Source organism: Macrobrachium rosenbergii, chromosome 12 (assembly GCF_040412425.1).
Source record: "Macrobrachium rosenbergii isolate ZJJX-2024 chromosome 12, ASM4041242v1, whole genome shotgun sequence".
Lineage (NCBI taxonomy): Eukaryota > Metazoa > Arthropoda > Malacostraca > Decapoda > Palaemonidae > Macrobrachium > Macrobrachium rosenbergii.
This window is the reverse complement of record NC_089752.1, coordinates 1,505,501-1,518,000: the sequence shown is the minus strand read 5'-3', so window position 1 is coordinate 1,518,000 and position 12,500 is coordinate 1,505,501. Positions and strand designations below refer to the sequence as shown.

The window sequence follows — 12,500 nt, the reverse complement described above, 5'->3', positions numbered from 1 at the left end:
GATCTATTTCTCGGTAGTCTCGGTATAATGCTGTATGAGCCGCGGCCCATGAATCTTTAACCACTGCCCGGTGGTGGCCTCTCCTATACCGTTGCCAGAAGCACGATTATGGCTAACTTTAACCTTAGATAAAATAAAATAAAAAAACTAGTGAGGGTAGAGGACTGCAATTTGGTATATTTGATGATTGGAGGGTGGATGATCAACATACCAATTTGCAACCATCTAACCTCAGTAGTTTTTAAGATCTGAGGGCGGGCAGAATTAAGTGTGGACGGACAGATAAAGCTGTCACAATAGTTCTCTTTTCAGAAAATTAAACTATAAAAATGTAGTTTAAACCTAAATCAACTGTATTGCGAAACCGACGTCATATTAAAATCATTGGATGGCCTCTGCTCTTCAAGTAGATCAGTAATTACAGACAAATTTGATGGAAATTTTTTTCGTCATAAGAATTAAGAAAGGCTAATAATTTCTATCAGATTACCGTCTTAATTAGAATGTTTCCATTATATTTAAGCATAATAATAATAATGACTAATTTAGTCTTAATTAGAATTTTTTCATTATATTTAAGCATAATAATAATTACTAATTTAGTCTTAATTAGAATTTTTTCATTATATTTAAACAATAATAATGATTACTAATTTAGTCTTAATTAAATTTTTCATTATATTTAAGCATAATAATAATAATTACTAATTTAGTTTTAGAATGTTTTCATTATATTTAAGCATAATAATAATAATTACTAATTTGGTCTTAATTAGAATTTTTTCCATTGTATTTAAGCATAATAATAATTGATTTAGTCTTAATTAGAATGTTTTAATTATATTTAAGAGTAATAATAATAATTACTAATTTAGTCTTAATCAGAATATTTTCATTATATTTAAACATAGTAATAATAATTACTAATTTAGTCTTAATTAGAATTTTTTCATTCTATTTAAGCATAATAATAATAATTATTAGTTTAGAATACGTTGTAATTTAACTCCTATTAAACCATAATGATATTAGGTATTTAGTTCAGAAAACACTGGACGTTTAATGAATTATTATAGAATTAAGATAAGGTAACATTTTTTTTTCAGAATAAAGTCAAGATAAGTTAACCATTTTTTTCAGAATAAAGTTAAGATAAGATAGCCATTTTTTCAGAATAAAGTTAAGATAACCACTTTTTTTCAGAATAGAAAATATTTGCTTTCGTTTTTAATGCATAGATATCGGCATAATTTCATGCCTGTGGCCATGGGAATTTCTTTAATTATAAAAAATAAAAAATATCAAGAAAATTGAGATAAAGCACGAACCATTTTGTGTAATTTTGTGGATATTCTCCGTAGCTCCAGAAAACATATGCACGTAGAATGGGATAAAAACCAAGTGCTACTGATCTGGTTCAAATCTCTTTTGCTTCCGTCGCTCAAATCTCTAAGAAGGAAATGGAATAACAGTAACAAAGATCATTGCTCTCCCTCCGAGCACCAAGTACTTGTGCATCCCCGCGATCCGCTTTCCTGGTTTTTGAAGAAATAATTAAATACATCCAAGCAATCCTTGAAATGAGTTAAGAAATCAATTAGAATAATGACTCCAGCCCTGTCGTCAAATGAGACTTGAGGATTATGGCACTTGAAAAGAAGAATTAGCTAAGACGTAAAGACTTTAGGGATATAGCGCGTCGTTGCGGGAATTAAAGAGAGAGAGAGAGAGAGAGGTTGTCAGGAAAACGTAATGAAGAGGCGGCAAGGAAGTACTTTGTAGCCGGTCGTTAACTTCTAATTTATGGTGACACAGAAAGTGTAAAATCAACTTCCCAGAGGCTGTACAATGCTGAAGCTTTCAATGTCTTTTTTTTTTCTCTCTCTCTCTCTCTCCCTCTAAAAAAATTCGGGTTTCTAAACTCTTTATTAAACAAGTAAAAAATGCGCCGAAGTTTCTTCGGCGCAATCGAGCGTTCTGTACGTCGTATAATCAAGGCCACCGAAAACAGATCTATCTTTCGGCGGTCTTAGTATAAATGCTGTATGAGCCGCGACCCATGAAAACTTTAACCACGGCCCGGTGGTGGCCCATCCTATACCGTTCCCAGAAGCTCGATTATGGCTAACTTAACCTGACATAAAATAAAAACTACTGAGGCTAGAGGGCTGCAATTTGGTATGTTTGATGATTGGAGGGTGGATGATCAACATGCCAAATTGCAGCCCTCTAGCCTCAGTAGTTTTTAAGATCTGAGGACAGAAAAAATTGCAGACAGAAAAAGTGCTGACAGAATAAAAGTGCGGACGGACAGACAAAGTCGGCACAATAGTTTCCTTTTACGGAACACCAGAAAACTTTTTTTCCACTGGCGCTTTGAATTAATACGCATTTCCAGCCTGTTTGTACAATAATTGACAAGAAATGTTACCCAAAGCTCACTACTCATTCGGAACAATCTCCAAGTAACAGCAGATAAGAACAGATTGTTATCATTGCCGAGATTGTTATCGCAGCAAGAAAATGGTACGACTTATCTCGGACTTACATCAGAGACATGAGGTAGACGAGAAGGTCTTAAGATTTTTCCTATGTAGTGTTCATTAATTTCCTGTGGATAAAGCTATTAGAGTGACCATCTGGATCACCAAGGGAATCCTTTCTTCGTCATAGCAAGCCTCTAATTATGTAGATGGTATCTCGGTTAATAATTACCAAAAGATGAAAGGAGATATATTTGTTAAGTCCTAATTAACAAACGACGAAGTATTATATGTTTTTGAAATACTGAGTTTTGTTCTTAGAGGAAAAGGGTTGAGATTTAACAAGATACTTGAAAAATAAAACGATTGAGATCAGCAATTATTAAGAATTACAGAATCACCGGAGGTACGTAGGGAAACTTCCACTTAGGGATAAATTATTACTATTGAATGTAATATTAATATGAAGCTATTTATCCAGTCTGAGGGTAATGATAGCTACTAAACAGCAAAGAATAATAACTTATTACTTACAAGTACTTTATCATAACAGGAAGTCCCCGTAGCGGGGTAGCGCCGTCAGTGCACCTCACGGGGTGCACTGTAGGCATTAGTAAAGGTTCTTTGCAGCGTCCCTTCGGCCCCTAGCTACAACTCCTTTCATTCCTTTGTGACCTCTCAATTTCCTTTCCAGCGCTGAATGACCTCATAGGTCCCAGTGCTTGGCCTTTGGCCTAAACTATATATTCCATTACATTCCATAACGCGAAGCATTTACAAAAATATATGATTATAGTAAGGAAGCAATTTGCTGCCACTGTAAAAATATAATATATGCATCATTCTGATCTATATTTATTTAAGCTATCTCACTTGATGTTGGCTGCCACTTTGTTGTAGAGAGGTATTAATATTTTCATTCATATAAAATTGTTTCTCTCTTAATTCAAATACCCATACTGAAATTATCACTACAGCGCTTTTTATTCATAAACCTTCTTCACAGAGTAACATTAATTTTTTTTTGCATTGCTGAGTTGACAATAAACATTATTTTAAGATGTGATGAAGAAAATGATCATTTTCTGTTTGCAAAATGTGGGAAAAGACTGGATAGCAAAATTGGGAAACCAGCGGATAAGGTGAATTGGTCTGAAAATCTTTTACAATTTCAAGAAAGATTAGATCTAGAACTCGAGGTAGGGGATTCAGACGATCCTGCGGGAAGGAGCAATAAGAGAACACTGTTCGAATAAATCGCTAGAAAACAGGCGAGTGATGAGAACCAGGATTTATCTCAAAGTCGAAAGGAGTGGAGGGGCCATAATCCCAACCTTTTATCTGAGAAGTCTCGACGGAGAAGAAGAAGAAGGAGAAGAATACTAATAGAGATCTCACAGTCTTCCATTTCGGAATCGCGGAAAAGTTGATGCCGATCGGTGGCGTCAGAAAACCGAAGTGTTCGCAAGGTTGGCAATGCAATCAGGGCGAATGGCTAACTGAGGAGCTGCTGTTATATGAGAAAGTCTGCTTTCATTTAAAGTCCAGACAAATAAAAGAACTTTCAAGCTCTTAATTCCCGGTTACCGATGATTTGGAATCCGACGCGAGGAGGGAACGAACGGTTCGGGAACTTTTTGCGATAAAAGTGGGTGAATTGGTGTATACCAGAGTTCGCTCGCCCACGCATTCGTAAGTTATTAAGTTTGGGGGTAAACGTGTATTTTAACGAGAGTCAAATTTTATGACCGGATTACCGGATATATTTTTAAATAATTGGCCCATTAATAACTATATTAATGTATAAATGATTTCTGTAAAACTTTCTGGAGAGAGAGAGAGAGAGAATATTAAAAGGACACAGTAATGATGAAATTAAGTACAGATCGAGTTTGTACGTTACACATATATAACATATGTTATAAAAAATACTCTAACCAAACAAAACTTAAACATGGTTCGAACAAATAATTCTAAAATTCGATCAGAAGAAAAGCTGCAACCTCTTTCATTCCTTTTACTCTACCTCCGTTCATATTCTCTCTCTTCTAACTCGCTATCCGCCCTCACAACAAATATTTCATAGTGCAACTGGTTTTCCTCCTGTTACACCTTTCAGACCTACCTACTCTCGATTTCCTTTCCAGAGCTGAATGACCTCACAGGTCCCAGCACTTGGCCTTTGGCCTAAACTCTATATTCAGTTCAGTTCAATTCAGTTTTCAAGTCCTTTTAGGTAAAGGTTCGCCATCCCTTCAATTGAATTGACTTTCAAAATCCACGTAACATTTTCAAAGATTACATCTTCGTTCAACTACCAAAAAACCAGTTTCCTCAGACAATAACTTTCAAGACGCGCAAACAACCAATAATCTTTTTCACAAGAAGAAGAAACTCAGTAAAGACTGCTGTATTTACACAAGACAAATATATCATTGCTCCAATTTTCTTCTTCTTCTTCTTCCAGTTTCGAGCCGTTCGGCATCTCTTGGTGTAAAGAGACTCTCCGATTTTCCCTGCGGCTTCTTTCTCTTACCTCACTTCCGGTCCATTTACTCTTCCCGCGTTCCCCCGTCGCTCGAGAGACTTGGGTGAAAATCGCTGAAGGAGGAAGGCGAGGTAAGTCGCTGAAGGTTTCCTTCATTGTCTAAAGCTGCGAGTAGAAGCGGATGTTCGATGTTGTATAAAATACTCTGTCTTAGAAATTAAGTATTCTAGAGTATATATATGAGGCGTTCAGCATTAGAATGGCCTCTCGCCACAAAAAAATCTTTGAGTTATAAGCCGTCAAAGTGTTGGACATTCAACCTGCTCTAATTTCTGTATTTTTTAAGATACAAAGTTGAATTTTGCATGAGGTGAAGTATTGGCGATCAGGAATAGAACAGTATGCATAAAAAAGTTATAGTTCAACCCCACCCCCTTTTTGGGGGGGAAAAGGGGGGGGTTATTTTAAAGCTGATCACGCGAAAAACGCCATTTTCAAAAGTTGGAGCGAGAGCCCCTTCTAATACTGAACGCCTGATATAGTAGATTATAAGAATTTCTACACAGTTTTATATTGGCTATTATCTGTCTGATTAGAACATTAATATTTACACTGATCATTGTACGCACACGTATGGTAGAAAGATAGATGTCAACGTCAAAACGAATATTGGTTTAGAATATAGATTGAAATCTATAAGCTAGGAAGTTCGAATATATTTTCCTGTAACCCTGTAAGCTCCCGATAACTTTTCTTTCGTCCGTATTCAAAATATATGACTTTCCTCCATTTAAGAACTAGTCCATTAATATGTAACGGGAACCTTCAATTGCTTCCTAAATTGGGCCTCTTTTATTTTTAAAAGGATAGAGTGCTTTGCAAAACATATGGAGAGACGTATGTTCAGTAACACGAAAGAGAGAGAGAGAGAGAGAGAGCATGATAATATACGACTGAATTGGGTCTCCTTATTTTTAAAAGGACAGGATGCTTTGAAAAACATATGGAGAGACGTAATGTTCACTAATAACGAGAGAGAGAGAGAGAGAGAGAGAGAGAGAGAGAGAGAGAGAGAGCATGAGCATGATAATATACGACTGTAATTGTATTGGTAATTCGTAATACATTCTCTTAATATCGCATTCAGCTCAAATTTCGCAAGACTAACAACGAGCAAAATAAATCTGACACGGCCTTTATTATGCGGTATCGAATTCCACAGTCATTTATTCCGGTTATTCAAATGTTTCGTATCTGAAGCGTAATACGAGTATCACGGACGGATCTGTTTATGCCGATCTCTGTTGTTTCGCTAAACGAAAAGATTAACGTTCAAGCGTGCGATATTAACATTGTCCGCCGTAGGGGGGGTAGCGCCGTCAGTGCACCTCGTGCTGTGCACTGTAGGCATTACTTAAGGTTTTTGCGGCGTGCCTTCGGCACCTAGCTGCAACCCCCTTTCGTTTCTTTTCCTGTACCTCCGTTCATATTCTCTTTCTTCCATCCAACTTTCCACCCTCTCTAACAATTGTTCCAAAGTGCAACTGCTTTGAGGTTTTCCTCCTGTTACACCTTTCATTCATTTTACTGTGCCTCCGGTCATATTCTCTTCCTTCCATCCAACTTTCCACCCTCTCTAACAATTGTTCCAAAGTGCAACTGCTTTGAGGTTTTCCTCCTGTTACACCTTTCATTCATTTTACTGTACCTCCGTTCATATTCTCTTTCTTCCATCTTACTTCCTTAACCCTCTCCTAACAATTGATTCATAGCGCAACTGCTTTGAGGTTTTCCTCCTGTTACACCTTTCAAACCTTTTACTGTCAATTTCCCTTTCAGCGTTGAATGACCTCATAGGTCCCAGCGCTTGGCCTTTGGCCGAAATTCTATATGCAGTTCAGTTCAGTTCAGTCATTAACACTGGGATTGCGCCGCGGATCTACACACAATCATCCATTGTATTCAGACATTAATTGGAAAATCATGATTATGAAGAAGGGTATTAGTGTAAGATATAATTAGCAGCAGTATTCCTCAACTTATTTATCGAATCTATACCTGAGAATACTAGGAAAAACTATCCTAGAGAAATCTAGATCGAAGTGGTAAATATTTGATCTCTTTTAAGGTGCCAGTTTTTGCAATTCAGTGCTTTATGCATCATAGTTGTATGCCTTGTTTTGTTTTCACAAAATTTATAAGCTTAAACACAGAGGGATTGCTCTTTATGAAAATTTAGGCATCCTTAATTAATCAATTTTTCTCACTGTTCCCCTTCCTCAAATGGTTTTCTAAGCCCCTTTACCGGCCTCCTCCTAAAGCATATCCATTTTAGGTTTCTGTAAAGAAACTATTGTGCCCACTGTCTGTCCGTCCCTTTATTCTGTCCGCTTTTTCTGTCGGACTTTTTCTGTCCGCCCTCAGATCCTAAAAACTACTGAGGCTAGAGTTCTTCAAATTGGAATGTTGATCATCCACCCTCCAATCGTCAAACATGCAAATTGCAGCCCTCTAGCCTCAGTAGTTTTATTGATTAAGGTTAAGTTAGCTATAATCGTGTTTCTGGCAACGATATAGGATGAGCCCTACAAGGCCGTTGTTAAAGTTTCATGAGCGGCTCATGCACAAATACACCGAGACCACCGAAAGATAAATCTATTTTCGGTGGCCTTGATTATATGCTGCAACCGGCTGTACAGAAAACTCGATTGCGTCGAAGAAGCTTCGGCGCAATTTTTACTTGTTTCATTCCTTTTACTACCAAGCTTTGGAACTTGAATGTTATAACCCTTCAGCATTCTAAAGTTAACTCTGAATAGTCTTCTTTGGGTTAATTCCCAATATTTCTTCCTCCTCCAGGCGTAGACAAGGCCTGGTCATTCGTTTTCCTCTCCCTTCTGCCTTTCAGAGGGAAAATGCCAGAATTTATTTGACATTAATGTTAACATAACGCAATTCTTCTTCCTTCTTCTTCTTCTTCTTCTTCTTCTTCTTCTTCTTACGCCCCTATTCCAAATAACTTTAGCTTACTCTTTTTCCCTTAACCCTCCCTTAATCACAGTCCCCTCCTCCTCCTCCTCCTCCTCCTCCTCCTCTCTCCTCCTCCTCCTCCTCCTCCTCCTCCTCCTCTTCTTCTTCTTCTTCTTCTTCTTCTTCTTCTTCTTCTTCCTTTATTCCAAATAACTTTTTACCTCTCTTTCCCTTAAGTTACTCCCGCTTACTCACAGTCCTCCTCCTCTCCCTGCTCCTCCTCCTCCTCTCCTCCTCCTCCTCCTCTTCTTCTTCTTCTTCTTCTTCTTCTTCTTCTTCTTCTTCTTCTTCTTCTTCTTCTTCCGCCCCTATTCCAAATAACTTTAGCTTATTCTTTTTCCCTTAACTTAACCCTCTTACTCACAGTCCTCCTCCTCCTCCTCCTCTTCTTCTTCTTCTTCTTCTTCTTCTTCTTCTTCTTCTTCTTCCGCCCCTATTCCAAATAACTTTAGCTTATTCTTTTTCCCTTAAATTACCCCTCTTACTCACAGTCCTCCTCCTCCTCCTCCTCCTCCTCCTCTTCTTCTTCTTCTTCTTCTTCTTCTTCTTCTTCTTCTTCTTCTTCTTCTTCTTCTTCTTCTTCTTCTTCTTCCTCCCTATTCCAAATAACTTTAGCTTATTCTTTTTCCCATAAATTACCCCTTTTACTCACAGTCCCTCCTCCTCTCCTCCTCCTCCTCTCCTCCTCCTCCTCCTCCTCCTCCTCCTCCTCCTCCTCCTCCTCCTCTTCTTCTTCTTCTTCTTCTTCTTCTTCTTCTTCTTCTTCTTCTTCTTCTTCTTCTTCCCCTATTCCAGAAATAACTTTAGCTTATTCTTTTCCCTTAAATTACCCCTCTTACTCACAGTCTCCTCCTCCTCCTCCTCCTCCCTCCTCCTCCTCCTCCTCTCCCCTCCTCCTCCTCCTCCTCCTCCTCCTCTTCTTCTTCTTCTTCTTCTTCTTCTTCTTCTTCTTCTTCTTCCGCCCTTATTCCAAATAACTTTAGCTTATTCTTTTCCTTAACTTAACCCTCTTACTCACAGTCCTCCTCCTCCTCCTTCTCCTCCTCCTCCTCCTCCTCCTCCTCCTCCTCCTCCTCCTCTTCTTCTTCTTCTTCTTCTTCTTCTTCTTCTTCTTCTTCTTCTTCTTCTTCTTCTTCTTCTTCTTCTTCTTCTTCCGCCCTATTCCAAATAACTTTAGCTTATTCTTTTTCCTTAAGTACCCCTCTTACTCACAGTCCACCTCCTCCTCCTCACTCCTCCTCCTCCTCCTCCTCTCTTCTTCTTCTTCTTCTTCTTCTTCTTCTTCTTCTTCTTCTTCTTCTTCTTCCGCCTATTCCAAATAACTTTAGCTTATTCTTTCATAAATTACCCCCCTCTTACTCACAGTCCTCCCTCCTCCTCCTCCCTCCTCCTCCTCCTCCTCCTCCTCCTCCTCCTCCTCCTCCTCCTCTTCTTCTTCTTCTTCTTCTTCTTCTTCTTCTTCTTCTTCTTCTTCCGCCCCCTATTCCAAATAACTAGCTTATTCTTTTTCCCTTAACCCAACCCTCTTACTCACAGTCCTTCTCCTCCTCCCTCCTCCTCCTCCTCCTCCTCCTCCTCCTCCTCCTCCTCCTCCCTCCTCCTCCTCCTCCTCCTCCTCCTCCTCCTCTATTCCAATAACTTTAGCTTATTCTTTTTCCCTTAAATTACCCCTCTTACTCACAGTCCTCCTCCTCCTCTGCTCCTCCCCTCCTCCTCCTCCTCCTCCTTCTTCTTCTTCTTCTTCTTCTTCTTCTTCTTCTTCTTCTTCTTCTTCTTCTTCTTCCGCCCCTATTCCAAATAACTTTAGCTTATTCTTTTTCCCTTAACCCTCTTACTCACAGTCCTCCTCCCTCCTCCTCCTCCTCCTCCTCTCACCTCCTCCTCCTCCTCCTCCTCTTCTTCTTCTTCTTCTTCTTCTTCTTCTTCCGCCCCTATTCCAAATAACTTTAGCTTATTCTTTTTCCCTTAAATTACCCCTCTTACTCACAGTCCTCCTCCTCCTCCTCCTCCTCCTCTTCTTCTTCCAAATGGTCTAAATCATTTGACCCCATCCTTCACTCTCAGAACATCCTTGGAGTTATCCTTCCGATCCATTTCCATCTCTCCTTCTCCTTCCTTCCGCCATCCCAAGTGCCCGCCTCGCGTCCTTTGGACCAATCCTTCGCCAGAGGAACAACTTTCTCCAAATGATACTCCCCTTCTCGCTCCATTTGATGTTCCTTCTATTTCTAGTTCCGTTGCTGCTTCCTTCCTTTCCTTTCCGAAGGCTGGGCAAGAAACGGGGCCGAAAAGGAATCTCGGCCCTGGTTTCCGTGTTACCCAAAGCAGGGGAAAGAGAGACGTAGGAGCCTTTATTTTCGGATGAAGTTTCTTAGGAAATCTCTGTTTTTCTTCCAGAATTTTACTCAAAGATGGAAGGGGATGGAAATCGTTCTCTTTTACTGTTATCATGTTACTTATGTATCTAGATTGAGTGTATTGTATTTGTACATTCCATGTATATGGCCCTGAGCCTTAATAAAGGTTATTATTATTATTATTATTATTATTATTATTATTATTATTATTATTATTATTATATTTCTCGATTAGTTCTGTCCCAGTGAAGCGTTAGGCTTAAATGAGTTAAACACTTGGCTTATAAAATGTAAGAAAAAATCGTTTTTGTATAAATGAATTTTGTAATTGTAGATATGAAAAAAAGTGAAGGAGAAAAAAGTATTCAAAGGCGTATCTTTTACAATGAGGCCTCTCCTTTCTCTCTCTTTCTCGTTCTCTCTCTTATTATCATTATTCAGTTTACACTCTTGAACTAAAGAGCAATGGGGAATTGGAAAATGCTTTGTGTACGAGTGGTTAGTGAGTTTTACTTTAAAATTGCAACAACATCCACTAAGTGAGTTTTACTTTAAAATCGTAATAACGTCCACTATCATAAAATGGTCAGATAATTATTTATAATACTATTTATACCACTATATGTTTACTGGGACAATTTTGGCGTTAACCGCTACGCTGTAAAGTAACCATTTGATCAGCAAGGCTGACCAACTTTTGTCTAGACTGTACTTAGAGAGAAATATCCTAGGTATTTAGCATGATGCATTGAATTGAATGGAATACAGAATTTAGGCCAAAGGCCAAGCACTGTGACCTATGAGGACATTCAGCGCTGAAACGGAAATTGACAGTAAAAGGTTTGAAACGTGTAACAGGAGGAAAACCTCGCGGTTGCAGTAAGAATCAATTGTTAGGAGAGGGTTTAGGAAAGTAAGACGGAAGAAAGGGAATATGAAAGGAGGTACAGTAAAAGGAACAAGAAGGGGGTTGAGGCTAGGGACAAAGCACCATGCAGAAAAAAGAAGTTAAGTATACCTTAGTTTTACTGCCAGACCACTGAGCTGATTAACAGCTCTCCTAGGAGCTGAAGGATTAGACTTATTTACGTGGCTAAGAACCAATTGGTTACTTGGCAACAGGAGGAACCTCAAGTAATGCCTACAGTGCACCGTATGAGGTGCACTGACGGTACTAACCCCCCCCCCCCGCCATACGGGGTGAACATGATACAGGGTGTAGGTGTAGATAACGTCTTTCAGGTTAAGTGTACCTTAGTTTAACCAGACCACTGAGCTGATTAACAGCTCTCCTAGGGCTGGCCCGAAAGGATTAGACTTATTTTACGTGGCTAGAACCAATTGGTTACTTAGCAGCTTGGGAGAACCTCAAGTAATGCCTACAGTGCACCGTATGAGGTGCACTGACGACTTTCTACCCCCCATACGGGGTGAACATGATACAGGGTGTAGGTGTAGATAACGTCTTTCAAGTTAAGTGTACCTTAGTTTAGCCAGACCACTGAGCTGATTAACAGCTCTCCTAGGGCTGGTCCAAAGATTAGACCTATTTTACGTGGCTAAGGACCAGTTGGTTACCTAGCAACGTGATCTACAGCTTATTGTGGAATCTGAACCACATTACACCGAGAAATGAATTTCTATCACCAGAAATAAATTCCTCTAATCCTTCATTGGCCGGCCGGAGAATCGAACGCGGGCCTAGGAGAGTGCTAGCCGAGTACGAAATCGACCCATCCAATGAAGAGCTACGTCTTTCAAGGGAAAAGGCGTAAAGGTGATACTGATAATTAAAAGATACTCGTAGTAGTATGAGTCTTGAAATGGAGAAACAAATCCACAGTTATGTATGGGTACATGTATTTAGAATTAAATCACTACAGAGAGCTTTCGGGAATCTGTATAGATTTAGCTATAAATATATGTGCCTACACATCACTACGGATTTGTTTCTCCAGATGATAGGTATATTCATATATACACACAAACGTTCACACATATATTTATATGTATACAGTATATATATGTGTGTGTGTGTGTATGTGTGTTAGAAGTAATCAACACACAACTACGTGCGGAGCGGAAATCAATTTCTGGCTCATATCGGGATCGAACCCGGGTTTTATATTTGAAAGGCAAGGG

At 39.0% G+C, this 12,500-nt stretch overlaps 2 protein-coding genes across 4 annotated transcripts in view; one reads left to right on the top strand and one right to left on the bottom strand.

Annotated features, from left to right (window-relative positions):
- LOC136844316 (uncharacterized) overlaps nt 1-12,500 on the top strand; it is a 303,767-nt gene that overhangs the window by 104,910 nt on the left and 186,357 nt on the right. The window contains exon 2 of one of the 3 annotated variants that reach the window (XM_067113287.1): nt 4,951-5,102. The exons of the other annotated variants lie outside the window; for them this stretch is intronic. The gene's annotated coding sequence lies outside the window, so the exon portion shown is untranslated. The remainder of the gene's footprint in view (nt 1-4,950; nt 5,103-12,500) is intronic. 3 annotated transcript variants of the gene reach the window in all.
- Nucleotides 8,023-10,052, bottom strand: LOC136844301 (ABC transporter F family member 4-like). Its single transcript, XM_067113274.1, has 7 exons — nt 9,989-10,052; nt 9,683-9,789; nt 9,365-9,481; nt 9,210-9,310; nt 9,020-9,159; nt 8,654-8,787; nt 8,023-8,139 (listed from the first exon to the last, which is right to left on the bottom strand). Exons 1-7 carry the CDS (start codon nt 10,050-10,052, stop codon nt 8,023-8,025), a joined length of 780 nt encoding a protein of 259 aa, XP_066969375.1.

What these genes read in the sequence shown, in the direction of transcription:
- LOC136844301 (XM_067113274.1), bottom strand. Translation starts at nt 10,052, where the DNA reads ATGGGGTCAAATGATTTAGACCATTTGGAAGAAGAAGAGGAGGAGGAG. An exon ending in GGAGGAGGAGGAGGAGGACT is followed by an intron (nt 9,790 to 9,988) that starts GTGAGTAAGAGG and finishes TATTTGGAATAG; the next exon opens with GGGCGGAAGAAGAAGAAGAA. An exon ending in GAGGAGGAGGTGGACTGTGA is followed by an intron (nt 9,160 to 9,209) that starts GTAAGAGGGGTA and finishes TATTTGGAATAG; the next exon opens with GGCGGAAGAAGAAGAAGAAG.